The sequence below is a fragment of the Lathamus discolor genome, chromosome 4, assembly GCF_037157495.1.
Source record: "Lathamus discolor isolate bLatDis1 chromosome 4, bLatDis1.hap1, whole genome shotgun sequence".
Classification (NCBI taxonomy): Eukaryota; Metazoa; Chordata; class Aves; order Psittaciformes; family Psittacidae; genus Lathamus; species Lathamus discolor.
This window is the reverse complement of record NC_088887.1, coordinates 18,163,869-18,187,783: the sequence shown is the minus strand read 5'-3', so window position 1 is coordinate 18,187,783 and position 23,915 is coordinate 18,163,869. Positions and strand designations below refer to the sequence as shown.

Below are 23,915 nucleotides of genomic sequence, written 5' to 3'. Positions count from 1 at the left end.
TAGGGGGGCATGCAATTAAAGATGATAATCACCTGCAAGAAAGCCAAAGCCAATGCTGTGGGCAGCTTGACCTTGTGCTCTAGAGTGGGAGATGGTGGCACCCTGCTGGATGCTGGCCCTGCTGCTCAGATGCTGGCAGTAGCCAAGCTGTGCTAGGGGCTGCAGATCAATAGTGGTCAATTGCCATTGACCTGGTGCAGCACTTCAGCTCACCAAGCCTGGTTCAGAGTAAGCAAGTCCTCTGCTCCTTGTAGGTACAGACAAGAACCCTTTGAACTGTCCAAGATGCATGTTTCCCCCTCACTTCCCATCTGATGTCATCCCTGGGAATATAGGGTAAAGGGATCTCTCTCTCCATGGATTTGGCTTCCCTGATGTTTCTAATGGCAGTGCTATCTTTGTAAGGGATTCTCTGATCATCTTCCTTCGTCCTGCCTTGTGTGTTTAATAGTCCTGCCATATGTCTGGTTGCACTGATTTCCCAGGGAGGAAGAGAGCAAGTTTAAGACTGTACAGTCCAAAGGAGCAGGAGCTGTTGGTTTTGTCCACAGAGCATCATCACTGCCAGTGATAGGGCTGGGCGAGGCAATCCTATTCTCCCTGGTTTCTCTATTTCAAACGTAAGCAGCTACTCATGCATCATTAGAGTTGCAAGCTTGGAATTAAACTGTCCCCTTGTGTGTGTTTGTTTGCACACTGACTGTCAGAAGCTCACTGAGGTTGAACTCCAAGTTTCTTTTCAATTTACCCTGTTGCTAGAACAGAGATTCTATTCCGTCCTCCAGAGTGGTAAGCAGGTTGGCTTTCTGTCAGCAGGATCATCCCCTGGGGCACTGCTGGCAGTTGGGTTGCTCTTGAAAAGCAAACCCCTTCATCCCTTTTCTTCTGAAACAGGAGGGTTTCATCCTGTATGGGGAATGGAAGCCTTCCACAGGGTTGTAACTGTGTCCTAATTCCATAGGGTGCGGGCCCCCATCTCAAACAGAAGTGCTGGGGCACTCCACTGCTTCCCAGCCTCTGCTGTATCTGCTCACCACCTCCGAGGAGCCAGCACGTACGTTTCTGTCCTGTGTTGCATCATCTTCTCCCAAAACCAGTGCTGCTCCTCTGCTCCATTTCATTGCAGTGAGGGTAGGTGGCAGGGGGAAGGGTGATATCCTGCAGGGACCTCTCTGCCTCCTGCAGCAGCCCATTCCCCCAGACTGGATTTGGCTCTGGAGAGCTGTGTGGTGCTGGTGAGGAGCTGGCTAACGGAGGCACCAGCCTTGCAATGAGGAGCCTCTGTTTTCTGGCCCCTCAGGCTGTCATGTGGATCAGTTTATTAAACAGGGAAAGGAGGGACCTTGTGTTTGTTTTCGTTACATGAATCTCATTCCCTCTAGGAGTCCCGTGGGATCAAGCAAAAGGACTTGTTTTAGGGTTGGTTATTGTTTGTGAATCCCTGAGCTAATTTAGTCATTCAGTGGATACCCCAGCAGCACAGCGGGAGCAGCATGGCTCAGGGGTAAATGCTTTGTGCTGTCATCCTTTCTGGGGAAGAACAGAAAAAACTAAAAAACCTACCCCAGAACCAAAACAACAGCTCCAAACAAATCCGTTCAGAGAGTGTCTCTGGTTTGAGTCACTTGCCTCAGTGGCTGCCCAGGATGTGCCCCATCAGCCTCCCACCACGTCCTTGGCCCCAGGCCATGCAGTGCTGATGGCGCGATGCCGTGCAGTATCTGATACAACCACAGCACTTGCCTCTGGGGCTATGCCAGCAGCTTCCTGGCCTCAGTCTTCCCAGCACAGCTCCCTGTGATCATGTCACCCCTGCAAGCAGTACTGCTCAGGGATGCCCTGCATATGGGTGCCTACCCATGGGATGTGCTTACAGGAGAGCATTCCCAGCTGATTTCTGGTGCATGGTGATTGCTACATCCCTAAAAATCTGCCCCTGTTCCTCACTGGGGCCTGGCCCCTCACCCTCTCTGTTAGCCAGGAACAAGCTGTTTTATGGAACAAAGTGGAAGTCATGAGGCAAGAGGGTTAGCCTCTGAGCTGCTGTCCAACGGCAAAGCCGCTGGGCACCAGGCAGCAACAGCCACGGGCACCAATCACCCTGGCAGCATGGGGCTGTGGTGCTCGCTGTCACCTCCCACAGGCATGTTATGTTGCACGCAGCTTCCCAACCTCTCCCCGGCTTTTTTGAACAGAGGAAACCACCACCACGAGGCAGCTTCCTCCTAGATACTTTCAAAATAGAAGGGTGGCTGTCACCATTGTGTGTGAGAGACTTCCACCGGTTCTCTGGGAGCAAACCCAAGCAGAGCTGTTTTCCATGGGGCTGGGGCAGTGCCTGCCAGCCACCTTCCTCCTCCTCCTGGGTGAGTGTCCTGCCTAGTGGTGGTGGTGGTGGCTTTCCTGGGGTGGGGGGGATATAAAGCACCCCCTCAGTACAGATGAGACATTTGCAGGTGGACGGCTGGGCCAGCACTGCTCTGGCTTGATGGTCATGGGAAGAGCTGCGGTAGCATGGTCTGCTTTCAGCAGTGTGCTTTCACTGCAAAGCGCTAGCCTGGACCCTCGCAGGGTTTTGGTGAGGTGATATGAGCGCCCCTGTTGTGTGGCTGCGGGGAGCATGGAGGGGGCTACTTCATCTCCCCTTCCCTTGGGAGGGGGTTTCTGAGGGTTCTTTAGGCTGTGCTGCCACCAGCTCTCTTCCCTGAGCTGGTCTCTGTGGCTGTTTTTTTACTCGGTGACCACATCCAGTGGGCATTTTGCTTGGTGTGCTTGTTGGGCACCGAAACAGAGCAAGTGTCACCATTGGGACCTCCTCTGCAGGAGGGGAGGGTGCATGGGTGGCCATCACCTCCCCAGAGCCTCTTCAGGCAGAAAGAGAGGGGAGCCCTTGGGTCCTCCTGGTGCCTTCTGCTTTCAGAGGAGCTCTTGCTGGCCCCATCTCCCACATCCTCTCCAGTTTCTGTCCATGGAGCACCTCTGCAGCACCCAGCCTGCCGGTTCCCTGTTACCCACATCCCTTGGCTTCTGCATTGCATCTCCTTCCCTTGCAGTGGTCAGCTTTGGCAGCTGCTCCCCTATCCCCCCTGCTGTGCAGGACCTGAGTGCTTGGCCTTCCAAATTGTAACACTCCACAAGCTTCCTCCAGTGATCTCTGCCTGTTTGCTGGCTAAGAGATGCTCTCCTGCCACAAGCAGGCTTGATAACCTTCTGGCCGTGGTGCTCTGATCTCTGTTATTTGACTCCCAGTGTGGTAGAGACAGGAAAGTTTAGAGGTCTGTTGTAACAGGACTTGTTTTTGCAGTCGCAAGTCGTGTGATGTCCCTTGGACTTCATGCTTCAAAGAATGAGATTGCGCAGCAATTCTTTTCAGTTATGGTCTTATGCACGTCCAGACCAACTACCATTTTGGGTGTGCAGCCCTTGGGCAGCACATACCCCTGCAATGTGCTGACTGTTTGCCAACAGGCTTGAGCTCTGGCCAGCAGCTGGTGACTGTTAAGAAGGGGCCCCTCTACTGCATGAGGGTTCCCACATCACACTGTGGTGCAAGGTGAGCGGCTACCAGAGCCCGTCGGAGCAGAACTTCCAGTGGTCCATCTACCTGCCCTCGGCCCCCGAGCGGGAGGTGCAGATCGTCAGCACTGTCGACCCGTCCTTCCCCTACGCCATCTACACCCAGCGCGTGCGCAGCCGCGGGATCTACGTGGAGCGGGTGCAGGGGGACGCCGTCCTGCTGCACATCACCGACCTGCAGGACCGGGATGCCGGCGAGTACGAGTGCCACACGCCCAACACTGACGAGAGGTACTTTGGGAGTTACAGCGCCAAGATGAACCTGCCAGGTGGGTCCTGAAAGAGAGCCCTGCTTGCTGCTGGGCAGGGGCACAGGCAGGTTTCCACTGCCTCCAAGAGCACAAGAAGTGCTCTTCTCTGGGTCTCTGACAGAGGGGCAGCTGGGAGAAGGGGTGGTTAATGGGACCAGTGGACACAAATTTTGTTACTCTTCCCACTGTGGGATTGCTGCTAACTGCTGGGCATACCCCTGGTCATGTCCCCTTGTAGGTTGCTCTGGCCTTTGCCTCCCAGCCAGGGCAAGGGGGAGAGAGAGGAAGCCTCTGCTGTCCCATGGCCTGATTTTTAACTTCAGCTCCTGATGCAGCCACAGCATTTCTCAGCTAAGCACTTAAGAAGACAGGAGTTTTCAGGCTCAGTGCATTAGCTGTTGATGTCCTCTCAGGTCAGGGTGTAGGACTTGACCCAAGCATGATACCCACATACGGAGGCAAGTAGCAGGGAAGGGGGAAGGTAATAGGGTGGAGAGGCAAAGGGAAAGGCTCTACTATGAGCCTACAGAGTTACGTTGTGGTATGGTCACAACGAGAACAATCAGCCATTGGAATAATCTCCCCATGGAAGTGGTGGACTCCACAGTGTTGAAAGTTTCTAATATTCAGCTGGACAGGGTGCTGGGACATCTCATCTAGGTCATGCTTTGCCTGAAAGGTTGGTCCAAATGATCCTTGAGCTCTTGTCCTGGGTTCAGCAGTAGCAGTCATTTTTCTCCTTCTTAGTAGCTGGTGCAGTGCTGTGGTTTTGACTTTTGGCCTGGGAGCAGCACTGATAACAGCGATGTTTTTAGTTACTGCTCAGTAATGTTTGCTCTGACCAAGGACTTTCTGAGCCTCATGCTCTGCCAGGGAGGAGGGGAAGCTGGGAGAAAGCAGAGACAGGACACCTGACCCAACCTAGCCAAAGAGGTATTCCATACCACAGCACGTCATGCCCAGGATGTAAACTGGGGGCAGTTACCTGGAAGGGCTAGTTCACTGCTGGGGTTGGGCTGGGTATTACCGGTCAGCAGGTGGTGAGGGGTTGTATTCTCTTCCCTTGTTATTTCCCTTGTCTTTATTATTATTGGTGGTAGCAGTAGTGATTTGTGTTATACCTAAGTTACTAAACTGTTCTTATCTCAACCCATGGGAGTTGCATTCTTTTAGAGTCTCCACCCCATCCCTCTGGGAGCGGGGGAAGGAAAGGTGGGGGGGGGGGGAGTGAGAGAGCGACTGCGTGATTTACGGCTGAGCTTAAACCACGCCAGGTCTCTTCCAACCTGGTATTCTATGATGCTATGGTAGTAATTCACCTTGGTATTAATCCCTGTATTCTCTTTATGCTGGTGGTGTACCAGCCTGCGCTTGGGATTATGGGGGACTGGATGTTAATCTGTTTTGGGGTTGCCCAATTAATACTGATCATAGTTTGACTAAAGAGGGTACTGCAAAGAGCATTGTGCTTTCTTGCCTGCTGGGCTTTTAAGCACTTCACACACCTTTGCATCAGCTGATGGAAGCCTTGTCAATCAAGTACAAAAGATATTTCTCCTATGCTGTCAGATCCATTAGGGCCTGGCCACAGTTTTGTAGTGTCTTGCATATTGCCCATTGAGGCCCCGAGACAATTTTCCCTTTGACCATCTGCTCTCTGTTTCTTCCCCATGCTCAGTGATCGCAGACACCCTCTCTGCTTCCATTGCACCGCAGGCCTTGACCCTCACAGAACCACAGAATCCCAAGGGTTGGAAGGGACCTAAAAAGATCATCTAGTCCAACCCCCCCGCAAGAGCAGGGTAACCTACAGTACATCACACAGGAACTTGTCCAGGTGGGCCTTGAATATCTCCAGTGTAGGAGACTCCACAACCCCCCTGGGCAACCTGTTCCAGTGCTCTGTCACTCTTACAGTAAAGAAGTTCTTCCTGATGTTAACGTGGAACTTCCTATGCTCCAGTTTACACCCATTGCCCCTTGTCCTATCACTGGATATCACTGAAAAAAGCCTAGCTCCATCATCCTGACACCTACCCTTCACATATTTGTAAACATTGATGAGGTCACCCCTCAGTCTCCTCTTCTCCAAGCTAAAGAGACCCAGCTCCCTCAGCCTCTCCTCATAAGGGAGATGTTCCACTCCCTTAATCATCTTTGTGGCTCTGCGCTGGACTCCTTCAAGCAATTCCCTGTCCTTCTTGAACAGAGGGGCCCAGAACTGGATGCAATATTCCAGATGCGGCCTCACCAAGGCTGAGTAGAGGGGGAGGAGAACCTCTCTTGACCTACTAACCACACCCTTTCTAATGCCCCCTAAGATGCCATTTGCCTTCTTGGCCGCAAGAGCACATTGCTGGCTCACGGTCATCCTCCTATCCACCAGGACCCCCAGGTCCCTTTCCCCTTCGCTACTTTCCAGCAGGTCACCCCCCAACCTGTACTGGTACATGGGGTTGTTCTTCCCCAGATGCAAGACTCTACACTTGCCCTTGTTAAATTTCATCAAGTTTCTCCCCGCCCAACTCTCCAGCCTGTCCAGGTCTCGCTGAATGGCAGCACAGTCCTCTGGTGTGTCAGCCACTCCTCCCAGTTTTGTGTCATCAGCGAACTTGCTGAGGGTGCACTCAGTTCCCTCATCCAGGTCATTGATGAAAATATTAAACAGCAATATTAAACAAACTGAAGGGTATACAGTGGAGCTCGCCTGCAAGGTGTCCAACCTCACTGCCCAGCACACACATCTTTATGTTGGTTGGTACCATCTTCATGGAGCAGGAAAGCACCACTCTGAGGAGGTCCTCACCCTCTCCAAGGACTTTGTCTTGAAGCCAGGGCCCTCTTACACGCAGAGGTTTCTGGTGGGAAATGTGTGGCTGAATAAGGTTGGGAGCACCACATACAAGCTCTCCATCGAAGGAGCGGAGCTGTCCGACCAGAGGCAGCTGTATTGTGAAAAAGCTGAGTGGATTGAGTATCGTGATGGGATGTGGAAGGACATCTGGGAGGACATTGCTGGTGATCATGAGCCAGGGTAAGGTCCTTGCAAGCTCACATGTTTGTTCCAACTCCTTTGTGCATTTAAGGCTCTATAGCAGTAGCCTTGTCTGTTCATGCTGTCACCAGTCTGCTGGATTTCAGAGCAACTAGTGTTGCTGTTTATTAGACCATCCATGTGCCCCTTTCTAGTAGTTCACATATGGTAGTAATGGGACTGTGGGTCAGACTGTACTTTGAAGAAGGTACACCAAACTCCTGGCTTACGATTTAGGAAAATGTAGTATGAAGGAGGAGACTTGGACTTCGTACCATGTGTAAGATGGATTAAAATAGGAAAGCTTAAAAACAGCCTCTTGCAAGTGCTGCCCATCCTCCCAAGCACCACTCTCTGCCAGGCGCCTCCTGTTCCCTCTGCCCAGCAGCTTCCTATGGCTCTGGTTCCATGCTTTTGGGCAACCTTGTCTAGTTGAAGATGTCCCTGCTCATTGCAGGGGGGTTGGACTGGATAAGTTTTGAAGGTCCCTTCCGAAACAAACTATTCTATGACTCTATGGCTCCTGGCATCTCCAGGCTCTGTGCTGCATTTCCCAGGACCAATAAGAAAATCCCTCTCTCCCCACTGCCCTGGGATGGTTATAGTGTATTTGCTGTGTTTGCTGCCACTCATCTGAACACATGCCCTTTGCTGGCTGCATTTCCCTACTCTTCCCTCAGCTGTGTGTGTGTAGCTGTGCCCAGATGAAGGGAAAACCTCCCTTTCTCACAAGTAAGTTTTACCTTAAAGCAGCCAAGACAAGTCTGCATCTAGTTGACACCCTTTAACATATGTAGTAAAATGGAAGCAAGTCTTTCACTGAAAACCTGCCTGGGGATGTGGTGTATCCTGTTCCCATGCCTCAGGGAGGATGAGGGAAGCTGCAGAGCTGGGGCAGGGAGGGAAACCCACGTCTTGTGGTAGGGTGGTGAGGCAGAGCAGGAAACCAAAGAAAGGTAAGGACCAAGCATCCTGTCTGTGACTCAGGAAGGTCAAGGTACTGGGGGAGGGAAGCAAAGTGCAGTCTCACACTGTCAAGAGTCTGGTTCCTAAAACCTGGCACAGCTTTATTCCCCTTATTACACACTGTTTGCAGCTATGGCTTTCCATGTCTGCTGCTGCCTGGTGAGCAATAGCAATCAGTGTGCTTTCCTGCATCCACTTGTTTTAGAGGGTCCATCATGACCAGTGTTGCTTTGGGTACCAGTGCCACAGGGTTGTTTACAAGTAGAGAAACCTTGTCAGAGTTTACTATTTGCCCTGTGGTAGCTGTTAAGGGTATAAGGCAGGCGATAGTGGAAAGGGGACAACATGGTGGTTGTATTAGAGCTGCTGGTATTGCTGGGGGGTAAATAGCAATGGACGTATGAGCCTTCCATCCTGTCAGCATGGTCCCATGGGAGAGCCCAGACTGCAGGGCTGAGCGCCCCACCACAGCAGCAGCCAGTGACCACTCTGACCATGGCTAACCACTCCATTGGTTTCTATAAACTTTCCAACAAATATTTCGGAATGCAAAACACACCTGCAGTGGCTGGGATTCCTGTTTGCAAACTGTTTATGAACCAGTGTTTAAATTCACAGCGTACTCTGCTCTCAATAGCCCTTCCAGTGGCACTCTGGGCACTGCTCTGTTTTACCTCCAAGCTACAGCACATAACTTTGCCCTTGTTAGACACGGGAGCCACTACAGTGACCCAAGGAGATGGAGTGGTGTGGGCCAGACTGCCTGCCCATGGAGAGGCTCAGCCCTACCCCTGCTTTTTGGCTGTGCCACTGCTGTGTGGGGTCACGGCCCAAGGTTTGGGGGCACCCTGTGGGTCTCTGCCTGTAGCCACTCCTCAGCCAGACCAGTGCTGGGAACCAGAGGGCATTAGAGGCAGAGGCTTTGAGGCCCTGCAAGGAAGGTGAGATGTATCATAGGACCAAGAGACTGGGTCTTTACTTTAGGTGGAGCTGACTCCCCAAGAGGGTCTGCCAAGGAGAAGGTGGCTTTGTGCTCCCTGTGGTGCTACCCTCTTTGCTCAATGTCTGCTGCTTGTCAGTATGGGGAACAGGGCAGGGGCTAGGAGATGATCTCCACCTCCTCTTGCTTTCCTCCAACTTCCATGTGCTGTTACAAGTCTTGATATTTCTGCTTCCTGTGGGAACTACCCCAAAACCTCTCTATCTTGGGGAGCATCTGTTGCCTACATCCTGCAGCAGCCAGTGAGGGCTGCAGGATGTGGGACCAGCAGCATCAGATTCAGAGAAGCAACTTGAGTGCCAGACCTCCACTCGCCTTTTCCACAGACAGCAGAGTTAAAAACACCACTGAGTGGTAAAGACCCTCTGTGCCCCTTTCTGACTTAAGGGGTATTTGTCATATGAAACAGAAGAGCTCCAGGAAGTGAGACAGAGCAGCCTCTGCAAAAAGCTGATTCCTCTGGGTTAGGATGTCTGAGCTGAGCCAGGGGTGGCTGTGGCCCAAGGCCATCTTGGTGGGTGCTCTGCTGCAAAGAGGGGAGCTTAGCTCCACGGGGCTGTGGTGCCTCCTCCACCTGCGACTGCTGGTTAGTGCCTGGAAGCTGTCTCTCCATGGGCAAAGTTTTCCATCCTGATGACTTTTCTTGTCAAAACTGTTTCAGTAGAGAATTCCCTCCCGTTTCCCTCTGCGCAGCCATCAGTGCTGCCAGGCAGGAGAAAAGCATGAGCAGGGCTGCCTAGCACACTCTTTGCTTTTGACTGCCCACAGGTAGAAACATCCCCGTGGACATTGCTGTTTCTGAAAGCTCCCTTTCTGAAGGTGATGCCTCGCAGCTGAATTGCATGGTGGGAGCTGAGAAGAGCAACAGCAGGCACTTTCAAGTGCTTTGGCTCCTCAACAGCATGTAAGTGGCCAAGGCTGACCCCCATGAGGTATTGATTTTGGAGGCAGAATATGAGGAGAGAGAGAAGCTGGGGCAGCCCCAATCATTCAAGCAAAGCAACATGATTTATGTCCTCACTATCTATGAGGTGGGGCTGAAGGACAGTGGGACCTACTGCTGCTCTGTTTTGGAGGTGAAGATTCCTGGAGACTTTCACAGCATCCACACTGTTCTGTCATCAGGCATCCAAGTGAATGTGAAGCAGAGAGGTTGGTAAATCCTAGCGGCTGCTCTTCTGGGTAAAGCCTGCAATGATCCCTGACTAGGGAACACTTCAAGTCTGGCCTTATCTTGGTAGGGGCAACACACAAGCTGTTTACAGCAAGAGTGCAAATATGTGGTTTTGGTAGATAATAGTGTAAAAAGCACTTGCTTCTGGCAAACGTTAGCTTGACAAATGCTGCAGCTCTCAATAAAGCGTAAATCTATAGCTCAGGCTCTTTGCAATGTTTTGGGATAAATAGGTACAGAGTTTTGAGGAGGTTTGGTCTCCCCGTGTCTTTGGAAAATTGTGAGCAATGCCTGTTGCTGTTCCTGAGGATCATGGGATGGACCCAACAGAGCAGATACTTCTGGATAAGGGGAATTGTTGCCATTTCCACCGGGATAATTTCTTGGTTTTGGAGGGATTACTTGTAAGAAACCACTCTGAGAGATGTGCACGAGACTCTTGGTTTTCTTGTCATAGCTGTACGATGACAATTCTGATGTTATCAGGAGCTGCCTGTTGAGACTATTTCATAAGCATTTCTTCATGTATCCATGTCCCAAGAAAGGCACTCCTTTCTGTTTCTAATATCAAGACTTATCTAGTCTCTCCATTTAATGCTGCAGTATCTCTGGCTTTCTCTGAGGAGCACAACAACTTCCCCTCCAAGTTGGTAAATGTTGTTTGCAGAGAGACGCTTGCACCTGTCCGTGTCCACCAGCATGCTGCCAGTCGTGGCAGATGCCCTGATCTTGCTTTGTGAGGTGCAAGGAACCACCAGCCCTGTGTTGGTGTAGTGGTGGCATCTGCCACCGCAGCACCCAGGTCCTTGGGTGCTGGAGCAAGATGGTACTCTGAGCCTGGGCACTGCCTACCAGGACAGCAGAATTCAGGGGAGCCTCCGGCTGGAGAAAGCAAGCTGTGGTGCTTTCACCCTGGTGATTCCCAACACGTTGGATGAGGATGACGGTGGGCAGTATGGCTGTTAAGTGACAGAGCAGTCCCGAGGCCAGAGCTGGACAAAAGAGAAGTAGACAGCAGTGACAATCAGCTCCATGGGTGAGTTGAGCCACTCCTATTTCTGGGCTTTCAAGCCGGATGTGCTGGAGGCAAGGCTGGAGAAGGGGGTGGGCAGAAGTCTGCTGTGCTCTGAGCTCCACTGCTGCTGTTGCAGGATGACATGGGGCTGATCACTTGGCCCTGGAATGCTTCAATTACCCCCATTTCTAGCACAGTGCTTAAGTCCTCCATGTGACATGTTTTCAGAGAGACAACTGGGACAGAACAGCTAAAATGCAGAGACCTAGAAGGTAGTGGCTTGCTCAGGAGGTCTTTCTGACTGTCTCTTAGCTTAAAATACAAAATATCTGTTCTAGCAGCATAATTACTTCTAGTAGTTAAGCTCAACAAATGCACTTGCTATGTTGTATGGTGGCCTTTGTCAGAGAGACACCCCTGGTGCAGGCATTGCATCACTTTTCCTGACCTCCTGTCTGTGCACAGAGCTGCTAACCTCCCTGAATGCTAACCTCCCTGGCATGCAATGCCCACAGCATTTTTTTGATTGCTGGAATGTGTGCCTTTATGGAGAGGCAGCTTTTGGCTGTGATTTAGGGTGGTTTTCCTTTCTTATAGCTGGGCTGCATGTCCAAGCGCACTGGTTGGCCCAAGCAGGGCAGCAGCATCAGCAGAGGATCCCTGGCTCCTTCTTGCAGGGTGGAACTGGGGAGCCTGGAAGAGAGGGTACTCAGGGTCACCTGGGTTGTGGGAGAGCAGGGGGTGAGGTAGGAGAGAGGCAGGATCAGTGTGGGGCTGGAAGAACACAGGGCAACCCATGGGACAGTGGCACTGGCAGAGGAGCAGCAGGAGTGCTGGCTGCCATGGGGCTGAGGTGGCTGAAGCAGTGGGGATGTCCCGCATGGGAAGGGGGGTGGCACGGGGCAGGATTTTTGTCCTGGTGCCAAAGGCTCTCTCTTCCCGAGTAGGTCTTGATCTGCATGCCATGCTGAGAAGCCGAACTGTCACTGTCAGATACGGGCAGAGTTTTGAGCTCATCTACCAAGTGAATGCTAACTATACCCTTAAGGAGATGCCAGTGTCTGTGAGGTGGTTCTTCCAGCCCAGCCTGTCAGGTGGCCACTACCAGGAGCTGGACCACAGCACCATGGCCTGTGGGACTGCACAGCCACACTTGCAGGGGAAAGCTCTGTTGACGAAGGCTGACATCTCCTTCAGGCTGCACTTGCACAGCGCCATGCATGCCAACAACAAGTCATACCTGTGTGAGGTGGAGGTCTGGAGGAAGAGCACCCTGCTGTTGGGGCCACCAGCAGCCCCCACCAGGTCCAATCCTATGGGGATAAAGGTGGTGCTGCCAGGTAAGCAGTGCCGTGGGTGTTTCTTCAGTGGAGGTCTCCTCTTCTGCAACTTTAAATCCATCAAACATGATTGGGGCAACCAGGACCAGTGATGTCTGGGGTGTCCCTAGCAGGGTCACCTCCCAGGGCTGCACAAGACGGTGCTGCCTGTCCTGTTTCTTCCTCGGCACCCACAGCTCCTGACAACACTCATTGCAGCAAACTTCGTGTTGAGGAGTGACAATGCCTATTTATTTGCAGGTTATGCCAAGTATAAAGGGCCCTCCAGCCCACCCTCCCTGCACCTGCTCCCTGCTGCATGGTGTGAGCTTGCTCTGCACACGGATGGGGCTGCTGGAGGAGGTGTCCTGGCCAAAGCCTCTAAGCCTGTGGAGGTGGGTGTGAGAATATGTGTTTGGGTTTTATTCCCCTCTTGTCTGTTCTGCCAGCAAAGGAGAGTTCTTGCTCTTTTTTTTCATGCGTTAAGTGCTCCTTCCTCTAATCCTTGGATTTTCAGAATCGCAACCCTGTGAACTGAAATTATGTGTTTTCTGTGGGGTTTTTGTTTTTTTTTTTTTTTTTTTTTACAACTCATGGGTTTGCTGTATCATAAGCTGGTAACATTTCCTTCCCTTTTCAGGCTTGTTTCCATGGTGCTCTCCCTCCTGTTCCACTGCTGCTCTTTCCTCGCCCCTGCAAAGCTGGATGCTGGGATGCTCTGTGTTACACCTGAGCTACAGCCACCCAGGGCCAGGGGGTCTGTGGGATGTACTGAGGCCGGGGATGACAACAGATAGTATCTGTGAGCGCATGTTAGTGGTTAAATGGCACTAAAGATAAGCAGGTGTAATTGTAGAGCGTCTGCACAGAGGAGACAGTAGCAGCGGAGATACTACATTTGACTCCAAAGGTATTGCAGCTGCAATGCTATTAAAGATGTTGATAACTGGGAGGGGACAATGCACAGTGGGAGGTGGCTGCTGGCTCTAGTGCTGTCTCTCTCAGGCAGTGTGAGCCAGCAAAGGAAACTTAGGAAGGGAGAGAAGTCGTTCTGGGAAGGAGGCTGGCTCTAGGAGCAATGGGATGAGGCGCAGCCATATCCACAGTCTCTTCCCGCAGCCCCAGCAGTGAGAGACTCAGTTAATTAAACTGAAATGGAAAGCATGGCTTTCTGTCCCAAAGGAACATGGAGGCAGCTGCTTTGCCGTTTTTAGTAATTGATCTTTAGTGGTAGCGAGAGGAGAGCTGGAGGTGAAACAAAGCTAGCTTCATGGCAAGTATTCTGCTTCCGATTGAGGTGATCTCCAAGAGCATAACACAAATTTTCCTCATCAAAGTCAAGTGCTTACCACAGCAGTTCCTGTGGCTTCTCTCTGAGCTCTAGTAGCTTTTGCTTCTCAACTATTTTCTGCCCTTGTGGGTGTCTGGATAGACCATACTCAAGCCATAGTGTCAGCCCTCCCTTTTGTGTCCCTGAATGAAGCTCCTGGCTATCAGGAGGCTGCTGTGTTATACTCCTCTCTACTGAGCAGCTGAAGTTAAGAGCCAAGTTTCTTGTTTTTCCCAGTGTGATCAGCTCACCTGTCACAGAAACAAGGTGGCTGAGGTTGGCAGGGAAATCTAGTAGTCATCTGCTCAAGCAAGGCCACCTAGAGCAGGCTGCCCAGGACCATGCCCAGTGTCCCTCTCTGATGGCTTGTGCTTCCTTAGGGCTGGCTCTGGGCTGGATATGCTTTTAAGTGCTGAAGTCAGAAGGTATCAACTTGCATCTGGTTCGTAAGTGCACTCAAGCCTGCTTTATCACGATGTGTGTTGATCTGATTGAATTTGCATAGTTTTCTAATTATGGTGATTGATTTCACATCTTTTCTGCTTTTTGCCCTTACCTGTTTCTTCAGAGCAGCAAATGTGCACTGTGAAACGAAGGGCAGCACTTTGCTGATCCCTTGGGACTGGCAATCTCCTAGACCTCCCAGTGGATGTTGCTGCTGAGATGAGGTAGTAAGCAGGTACTGGGACTTGTGCAAGTCCCATTGTGAAGGAAACTGTCAACCTTTTGGTGAAAAAGTGTCTATGCAGTGTGGAGAGAAGAGGGAGGAAGAGCAATAGGGTGCAAAGAGAAATGAGCAGCATAAGTGGACATGAGCAGGGAGGTTTTGTTGGCATACTTGAGATGGAGGGGTGTCAGGAGTCATCAGTTGGGATATTTTGCATTGAGCAGTCTCAAGAGAGAGACTGATGGTCCCTGAAATGGATTGCATGAGTTTTGAGAAAAAATGCTTGAAGAAAGGGGACATGAATGGACTTTATTCTGTGGTGTCTCCCTTCCCCACCAGTCCTAGTAGGAGAAGCCACAGCTCCCTCCTGGTCCACGGTCCCTCTACATAACCTGCTGCCATTGCATCCCTTGTGGAAGTGCTGCAGAGAAGAGCACCCTGCTGAGCCTGTAACTGAGGGCAGGGGCTGAGATGCTCTGCAGGGACATCTTGGTGTGTGTACTCGAACTGGCACCCACGGAATGAGCTTAAGAGAGCTTGCCTGCCCCTGTCCTCCACAGCACAGGGCATCCTGTTGCTCAGCTGGTATGAAAGGAAAATGTAAGAATGGAAACTCAGCCTATGTTCACTTAAAATCCTGGTGGTGTCTCATGCCAAGTCATTTCTGTTTACCCACGGGTAGATACCTGTGTGTACTTCTTCCCCTGACTGCTGGCCTCATCTGACAGAGGTGGTATCTCAGCTGAGGGGAAACACAGGTAGTTGGAAGCCCTTTGAAGAGACGGGTTCACAGCCTTTCTGTTGCTGGAGGAGTAGGAAAAGTGTCAGCAAGAGGTGGTGTGCAGGTAGAAGGGAGTCTCAAACCAGGAGCAGCTGTGTACCCTGCCTGGGGGGCAAAGCTGCAGGCAGCACCACAGCTCTCCTCTCCTGATATGTTCACTGCTAAATTGAATAATTGCTGGGTGTAATCACAACGAATGTGTTCAGGACTGTGTTGTGTGGGTTTGGGTTAGTAACCACAGCAAAGACCCGAGATGGCAACTGTTAGTGAAACTCACTCAGGCTCTGCGGTCTCTCTGAGCTAAGACACTTATTCACAGCCTCCAAAGTGATGTGCTGTTTTTGCAACTTATGTGTGAGCCTGCTAATAGAAGTAGTGGTAGATGGACATGTTTGCTTCAGACAGAGGCTTCGTGTCTAAGCTCTGACATGGTTGCTGCCTCCATCCCCGTGTTCCCCCCTGGGTCCCCCAGGCTCCTCTGCTACTTCCCTGTCCAGCAGGACCCAAGTGATTCCCTGCCACAGTTCAAGTAAGGGTGTGTGGATTCGCTCTTTCCCTCCTCCCACACACCCAGTTACAGCACCCCTTACCAGGTCTCTGTCCTCTTAGCACCCTCTTTCTCCCTTCTATTTCAGTGGGCCTCTCAGGCCAGCCTTCCTCTCCAGCATCTTCGTATTGGCAGCTGCAGCCAGCATGATGATTTTGTTTCTCCATTTTAAAAAGCAAGCTTTGGGTGGCTACAGAAGATCACTCTGTGGAAATTGCTCGTGGTGCTGACACAGTCGTTGAGAGCAAACTCCCAGAGGAAGCATCAGGAAGGACCACGCTGGAGTTCAAGCTCTCAGGTGAGCAGAGGGTTATCCCTTGTATAAGTGCTGCTGGAAAAGGCTGGAAAAGTTTATTATGGGGCCTCCCCAAAGCTGGCAGGGCTTAGGGAGAAACAGTGGCTCCTGCGCTGGATCTGAAACTTAGGGATGCAGGAGGTGTCAGGTGTTTCTTGAAGGGAAATAGGGAATTAGGAGGATTTACCACATCCTCCCAAACCAGAAAAGCTGGTATTTTTGCCACTGACAGATGCTGTCTAATGCTTCCTAACAGAGTGAATCATGGCATTTTCTTTTTCCTCCAACATGTGGTGTGCTTTGTTGGCTATCAGTGCTCTGAATAGAGAAGAAGCCCTTTTCTGGTACTCCTGAGCATCCTGAAGCAAGACATTCAGTTTTCTTTATCCTGCAGCACATTGCTGTGGGGAACAAGGCTGAAGACACAACTGCTCCCTCCTTCAGCACTGCACTGCTGGGGTGCACACTGGGTGTCCCTGGCTCAGTTCTTCCCTCTCTCAGCCTCACTGGGTTGCAATCCCAAATAAAGCAGATCAGAGAATTCCAGCTTCCTAAATAGCATTTTGTCTAAAGGATGCCCTATCACATATTTGGAGTAGGTGGGAATTATTACAGCAGAGGGTTGTGAATAGGAGGCAGAGATGATGTTGGGGGGCGAACACCCCATGGAGCAAAGGGTCTGTGGGTGTCCTGCAGAGGCTCTTGCCATCCCAATTCCCCACACTTTGCACTAGATTTCCATCAGCCTGCAGGCACGGACAGATGTGTTTATATGACAACTCAACGTATCTTTCTGCTCACATCGTACTCCAGGGCAGGAACTGCAGCTGGAGAAAACCAGCCGCATCATCTCGGTGAGGGAGGGAGAAGAGCTGACACTACACTGCCTGTTGCAGGGTGCCTGCCTGCCTGACACCTGCCTCTCAGCCAGATGGTTTAGGGGCAATAAGAGCAGCTGCATCAGGCCCCAGCTCACTCTCCACCGCAATGGCTCCATCCAGTACCCCTGGGAGAGCCTGGCAGGGAGGCTGTACCTCTGTCACCCTGCTGCCAATGACTTCAACTTGGCACTGCACAGCATGGAGGAGGGTGATGCTGGGCTGTACCACTGCTGGGTACAGGAGTGGCAGCAACAGGGCGAGGGGAAGGACTGGGTTCTACAAATCTTGACGCGCTTGAAGTACACCGAGCTCATGACCATCCCGATGGGCAATGCTGCTGGGTGCAAGGGGCTCCTCATCTCACATTGCTTCTCCTTTAGCAATGCTGGGGGAATGGCAGCTCTCTGCTGGTGATGCTGGCTGCAATGGCAAAGGTGCCATGGGGCCATGGGGGCTTGCTAAGGGATTGTGGAGGGAGTCAGTGCTCGGGATATCACCAGAGTTGTGTTGGGAGCAAGGAAGTGGAGCCCTTTGAGGGATATGTGCTATGGTGGGCGAGGCAGTGAGTACCAGTGTTGTTGATCTGCCAGGGCTGAAACCCAGGTGATTGGCATTGTAAATGTTGGAGGTTGTGGTTATGTGAGATATCGAGGGCTCTGACTGTGATGTGGTCCAGCGGGTACCATTCAGTGCCCTTGTGTCTGCAAGTGCTCTGTGGCTTGTGCGCTCTCTGTGGGACCACGGGCACAAACCACGTGCCATTGGGACCAGAACTCTTAACTGTTTTGGGGAAAAAATGATTTCTTGCAGGCAAGCCTGTCTCCAATGAGGTCTCTAAAACCAGCCTTTGTCCTCTTAGGGTGAGTTGGGTGCATGACAAATGCAAAGATAAAGCTGGGTGCCTATGTGTGTGTGTAGCTTCTGCAAGAGTTACCTATACTGACCAATGTGGAAGAGCTCAGAGGACCCTGTAGGACCCTCCCCTTGTGCCTGCTACTGGCACAGGCAGGCATGGAGCCTATTCACATGTGTCTGCAGCTACAGCAGGCCTAATCTGGATTTAATTGCACAGGGAGGGACTGACAGTGCTTCATACCCCTTCTGTTTTGTTCCTGCTGTTGTCCATCATGGCTCCCTCTAGCACCTGGATTTTTCTTCTTCGTCAGCTCCCTCTGTCTCTTGTGACCCATTACTGGTGGAGTTAACTGTTGCTAAAATTGCTTTGTAACTGCTGAAAAATTTTCCTCCAATTTTTGTGTGTTTTTGACAAGTGGTTTTCATGGTTTTCACAAAATCCAGGGGAAGCTGTGGCTGCCCCATCCCTGGCAGTGTTCAAGGTCAGGTTGGACACAGGGGCTTGGAGCAACCTGCTGAAGTGGAAGGTGTCCCTGCCCGTGGCAAGGGGTTGGAACTGGATGAGCTTCTAACCCGAACCAATCTGTGAAGATCAGCTGGGTGCTTGTTCTTTCTCTTTCTTTTTCTCTTGTGTGCATATGTGTTTCTTCAGTGATGCAGGTATCTCAAAATCCCCCTCTGGATCACTAATTCAAATGTTTGAGCAACTGCTAAGGGACAATGACATAAGCATGTGCCAGTATACCTACAACCAGGAGTAACTTCAGCTGAACAAACCAGGGCTTTATCTGACCTTCCAAAATAAGAAATTGAAGCAAATTACATGGTTTCTCTCCCCCTTCTCCTCAGGTAGCCTATATGAATTTTAAAAAATTGATAGGTGTTGAAGATTGAGGGGAAACAATAACCTATAGAAAAACAGAGAGAGAAACTCAAACTAGCTTGGGGCCTCACCACTTGTTTCTTTCTTTTTTCCTCCAGAGTCAACCATTTTGTATAGAACCTGCTTATCCTCACAAGTGCTGAACCTCATTCTGTACCTACCACTGGGGCTGATCCTTCTCCTGGCCCTTGCTGTGTTGTGTTGGTGCTTCAAGTTCAGAAGAAGCAAGAAGGGTAACATTACAGGAGACCAGCTGATGGAACTGCAAGGGGCTGGAGGGGTTGATAAAACAAGGGTCTGCAGTGGCAGATATAATTGAAGGAGTGGAGCTGGACAGCTGAGGGGGACTGAGTACTTGCAGAGGGGTTTGTTATCATTAACATCTTCATCGCTGACATGGACAGTGGGATTGAGTGCGCCCTCAGCAAATTTGCCGATGACACCAAGCTGCGTGGTCCGGTTGATACGCTGGAGGGAAGGGATGCCATCCAGAGGGACCTTGACACGCTTGTGAGGTGGGCTGATGCCAACCTCATGAAGTTCAACCATGACAAGTGCAAGGTCCTACATCTGGGTCGGAGCAATCCCAGGCACAGCTACAGACTGGGCAAAGAAGAGATTCAGAGCGGCCCTGCAGAGAAGGACTTGGGAGTGCTGGTTGATGAGAAAATGAACATGAGCCGGCCTCAGTGTGCACTCGCAGCCCAGAAAGCCAAGCATATCTTGGGCTGCATCAAAAGGAGCGTGACCAGCAGGTCGAAAGATGTGATCCTGCCCCTTTAGTCTGCTCTTGTGAGACCTCACCTGGAGTATTGTGTGCAGTTCTGATGTCCTCAACATAAAAAGGACATGGAACTGTTGGAGCAAGTCCAGAGGAGGGCCACGAGGATGATCAGGGGACTGGAGCACCTCCCGTATGAAGACAGGCTGAGGAAGTTGGGGCTGTTCAGCCTGGAGAAGAGAAGGCTGCGTGGAGACCTCATAGCAGCCTTCCAGTACCTGAAGGGGACCTATAGGGATGCTGGGGAGGGTCTCTTCGTCAGGGACTGTAGTGACAGGACAAGGGGTAATGGGTTAAAACTTAAATAGGGGAAGTTTAGATTGGCTATAAGGAGGAAATTCTTTCCTGTTAGGGTGGTGAGACACTGGAATCGGTTGCCCAGGGGGGTTGTGAGTGCTCCATCCCTGGCGGTGTTCAAGGCCAGGTTGGATGAAGCCTTGTGTGGAATGGTTTAGTGTGAGGTGTCCCTGTCCATGGCAGGGGGGTTGGACCTAGATGATCTTGAGGTCCTTTCCAACCCTAACTATTCTATGATTCTATGTAGTAGCTTTTGCAATGAATCCTTGAAATTGTATGTTTTCTTTCAGTGGAATGAAGCAGCTTTGGATTACTGAGCGTATAGGGTTTTCATAACAAGTGCTCCTCTCTCTTAGGTTAGGTACCCACCCTTTTCACACTCTTTTCATTGTGGGGTATTTGAGGTCCTTGCAGTATGTGTCTCCCACTGTGGATGGAAGTGGTGTTATTCCTTGACAAGTATAAGGGGAAAAACAGCTCTTTTTTCACTGTGACACCAAAGCATCTAACTGCTACACATTTTAGGTGACTTGACAAAAATCTCTGTGGCTAGAAACTAGTGGCAAAACTAGAAACAGAGTATTGGTGTCTCAGTTTAAGGCATTATGCTTGCTTTTGCCCACCTTTTGCTGAGGACACTTTTTTTGCCCATTGTTTTGCTCAGACACTGCTGTCCCTTCTTTCTGAGAGTGCCTGTGCCCAAGGAGCATCTTCTCTGAAAAGAAATGGTCTTCATCACAAAATCTGTCACAGGAACCTGAGGACTAAGCAAGGCTGGCTGGGCCTGAAGAAAGTCCATAGCAGGGGTACCACAACCACCCACAAAAAATTAATCTTGTAGACCCAATACAGGACTTGCATGAAATTTTGGATCCCAGAAGGAAGAAGTGGACATCAAGACATCTTGGAGATGAGCATAAAAAGATTTTCCAGCTCCTTCATTTGGTAGGTCTGCTGTAGAAGTCCAGCCTCTCATGCCTGAACTATCTGTGGGTCAGGAAGCTCGGACCTGGTATTAGATGCCTCCTTGTTGTACCATGTAATAAAAAAGTCATGTGTCTGTGGGACAGCTCCTCTGTGCTCCAGCATCCAGCTCAGGCTCGCCTTTTCAAGGTTGAGGCACTCTGCTACCTGAAGGCTGGCTGATGCATCAGAGGAAAGAAGATTTCAGTCCAGTCCCTGTAAGTCAAGGGACTTACAGGTCAACCCCTAGTTATGCAAAGTGGGAAGTTCAGCTTAGATACAAGGAAGAAGTTCTTTACTGTGAGGGTGGTGAGGCACTGGAACAGGTTGGCCGAAGAAGTGGTGAATGCTCCATCCCTGGCAGTGTTCAAGGCCAGGTTGGACAGAGCCTTGGGTGACATGGTTTAGTGTGAGATGTCCCTGCCCATGGCAGGGGGGTTGGAACTGGATGATCTTGAGGTCCTTTCCAACCCAAACCATTCTGTGATTCTGTGATTCTATGATTCTGTGTGGTCACAGCAAGTTGTAAGGCCAGGCATCAGGAGTGACAGAGCACTGGAACAGGTTGCCCAGGGGGGTTGTGGAGTCTCCTACACTGGAGATATTCAAGGCCCGCCTGGACAAGTTCCTGTGTGATGTACTGTAGGTTACCCTGCTCTTGCGGGGGGGTTGGACTAGATGATCTTTTGAGGTCCCTTCCAACCCTTGGGATTCTGTGATTCTGTGATTCTGTGAATGCACTATCCTGAAGCAAAAGTCACCATATGGAATTCATGGCAGATGTTTATGTACCTGCTTCCTCTGACCAGGGGGAAGGTTGTTAAGAGATACCACTCCTCTCTAGATAATTTGCTCATATTCTTCACTTTCCTTACACTTAGAAAAGCTGCCTGCTCTGTCACAGGGAAATGGGAGGTGCTTCAGTCTCCCTCTCCTTGAAAAAGCACTTTTGGCCTAAGTTTGAAGATGACTGCTCTTGTTTCCCTGTTCAGCCACCCACCTGCTCAGCCTTTCCCTGCTAGTTGTGTTTTCTGGACCTTGTACAGCTTTTCCCTTTGCTGCCTTGAGCTGTTGTCAAGAGACCTGCTGTCTCTCCTGCGGTGTGAGTTCTCAGAGCAGCACATGGGGCTCTCCGCAGAGGTTCCCCCTGCCTCATGGGTTACATCCATTTACACATCCCAGTGGGATGGTTGGTTTTCTGTGTGTGTGAGAGAGAACATGGCACTGTTTGTGCTTGGCTCGCAGTCAGCAGGCTCCTCTCCTGCAGACTTGCTGTCTAGCAAGTTGTTTCTGCTGTGTGTTCAGGCTGTTGACTCTTCCCATCTAGTGGGAGCATCATTTGCATGGGTCTGTTTAACAGCTTTGCGCACCAGTTTGCAGAAGTTCCTACTGTCTGTCTCAGTCCTGTCTCAATAAGGTTTTAACTCATGTCTGTTTTGACAGAGAAACAGATGCTTCCAGGGTATTAAACTCTTCCAAGTTTCCTGAAAGGTGGTAGCTGGATGGGGAGGAGGCAGGCAAGTTGTCCCACCAAGGGAAGGTTGCAGTGCAAGTTATATCAGTTAATGCATGTGAAAGAAAAGGAAGAACCATTTTGGACCATAAACTGTTGACAATTAATCTATGCACATATTTAATCTACCAATTTTGTGCTATCCCTTTGTGTTTTCATTTGAATTGTTTTCTTGCCCATAAGAGTACTTTGGGAGAATAGTTCCTAAACCTTGGTAATGTCAAGAATGTATGATGCCTGCAGCTTACCCCTTCCCATAAGGCTTGCAGATTTCTTGGAGGGGACAGTAGGTAGGTCTGACATGCTTTGTTCTTCTTTAAAACAAACAAAATCAGTTTCTTTTTTTCTTGCATTCTTCTAATGTGCTTGTCAGTACATTCTCCCTATATTTGCATGAAGATTGCAGTTAATCAGAATCACAGAATGATTTGGGTTGGAAGGGACCTTAAAGCTCATCCAGTTACATCCCCCTGCTGTGGGCAGGGACACCTTCCACTCTAGCAGGTTGCTCCAAGCCCCTGTGTCCAACCTGACCTTGAACACTGCCAGGGATGGGGCAGCCACAGCTTCTTTGGGCAACCTGTGCCAGCACCTCAGCACCCTCACAGGGAAGAGCTTCTGCCTAAGAGCTCATCTCAGTCTCCCCTCTGTCAGGTTAAAGCCATTCCCCCTTGTCCTCTCCCTACAGGCCCATGTCCAAAGCCCCTCTCCAGGTTTCTTGCAGACTCTTTAGGCACTGGAGCTGCTCTAAGGTCTCCCCTTAAGGAGCCTTCTCTTCTCCAGGCTGAATAAGCAGGTGTTTTGTTTCTCCCTTTAGAAAATAATTTTGCCCTTTTCTTGTCCTTGGTGTCTAACAGCTCCTCAGCTACTGCATTAAGACACCAACAGGCAGCTTGACAGCACATTCTTTACATGTCTCAGGATGAACCTCACTGAGACTAGCCTTCTGCTTAAAAATCTGACTTATTGAAGTTGCTACTTACCAGAGTTGTGGGGAGGTGGTGTGGGACAGACCCTAACCAGTATCCACAGGGCTCACACGGCTTATGAGTGACCTGGTTGGGTTTGGTGTGTTCCCTAAGCCCACACTGGCCCCTTAGCCACCTCAGCACTCTGCTGCAGGTCTGTGGAGGTGTCTTTGCTGCCATATGATCATCACATCAAAAGCTGTAGACTCTACTACGGCACAAGGTTTTTGTGTCTGGTGGACTGGGGGAAGAAGGTGGGCAGAGAGATGAAGGGCTCTACATCTGTGAGGTACGTTCTTCTGTCCCGTTTTTACCCAGTTAACCAGCAGATTTCTGGTCGTGCAGGTTTAGAGGTTTTAACAAGGGTATTTCCCTTGCATCTCCTATTTAAAAATACAAACCTGAAAGAGAAGTCTGGTCAGTACTTGCTTCTGCAATGTGGTCAGGAAACAGAATTTCACAAGCAACAGCTTTGATCATGTGCTCATATGGGTTTTCGCTTTCATTCATTACATTCTTTTTCCCTGTGTGTTTCTAAGGAGCTTTGTGCGTTTATAAGTGACACCGACAGGGAACTGAGCCCTCCTCTGCAGCCATTGCCAGTGAGCTCTCCAGGGATAAGTGGGTGCAAGCTCACTACTCCCATTGCAAACTACTCACCTCCATAAGCACCTTATTTTAAAAGAGTAATCCAAGCAGGATTTTAATTGACTCCCTTCTCAATCCACCTGCAGACAGGGTGCCTGCGCTGCTGGGCAAAGCAAGGGGAAAGGGAGCTGCTTCTCTGGCTATCCCTGGACCCTGCCCTCATGATGGGTG

The 23,915-nt window shown here is 50.6% G+C and overlaps 1 protein-coding gene across 1 annotated transcript; it reads left to right on the top strand.

Annotated features, from left to right (window-relative positions):
• The first annotated feature begins 294 nt into the window (after positions 1-294).
• On the top strand, positions 295-19,054 carry CD101 (CD101 molecule). Its single transcript, XM_065675772.1, is given in 15 exon segments — positions 295-2,366; positions 3,469-3,522; positions 3,525-3,845; positions 5,506-5,577; positions 6,516-6,828; positions 6,830-6,861; positions 9,596-9,979; positions 10,669-11,037; positions 11,964-12,356; positions 12,597-12,730; positions 13,868-13,941; positions 14,084-14,111; positions 15,832-15,958; positions 16,769-17,164; positions 18,673-19,054. Coding segments are annotated over 15 exon segments (2,964 nt in total). The 5' UTR covers positions 295-2,320; the 3' UTR covers positions 18,894-19,054.
• The last annotated feature ends 4,861 nt before the right edge of the window (positions 19,055-23,915 follow it).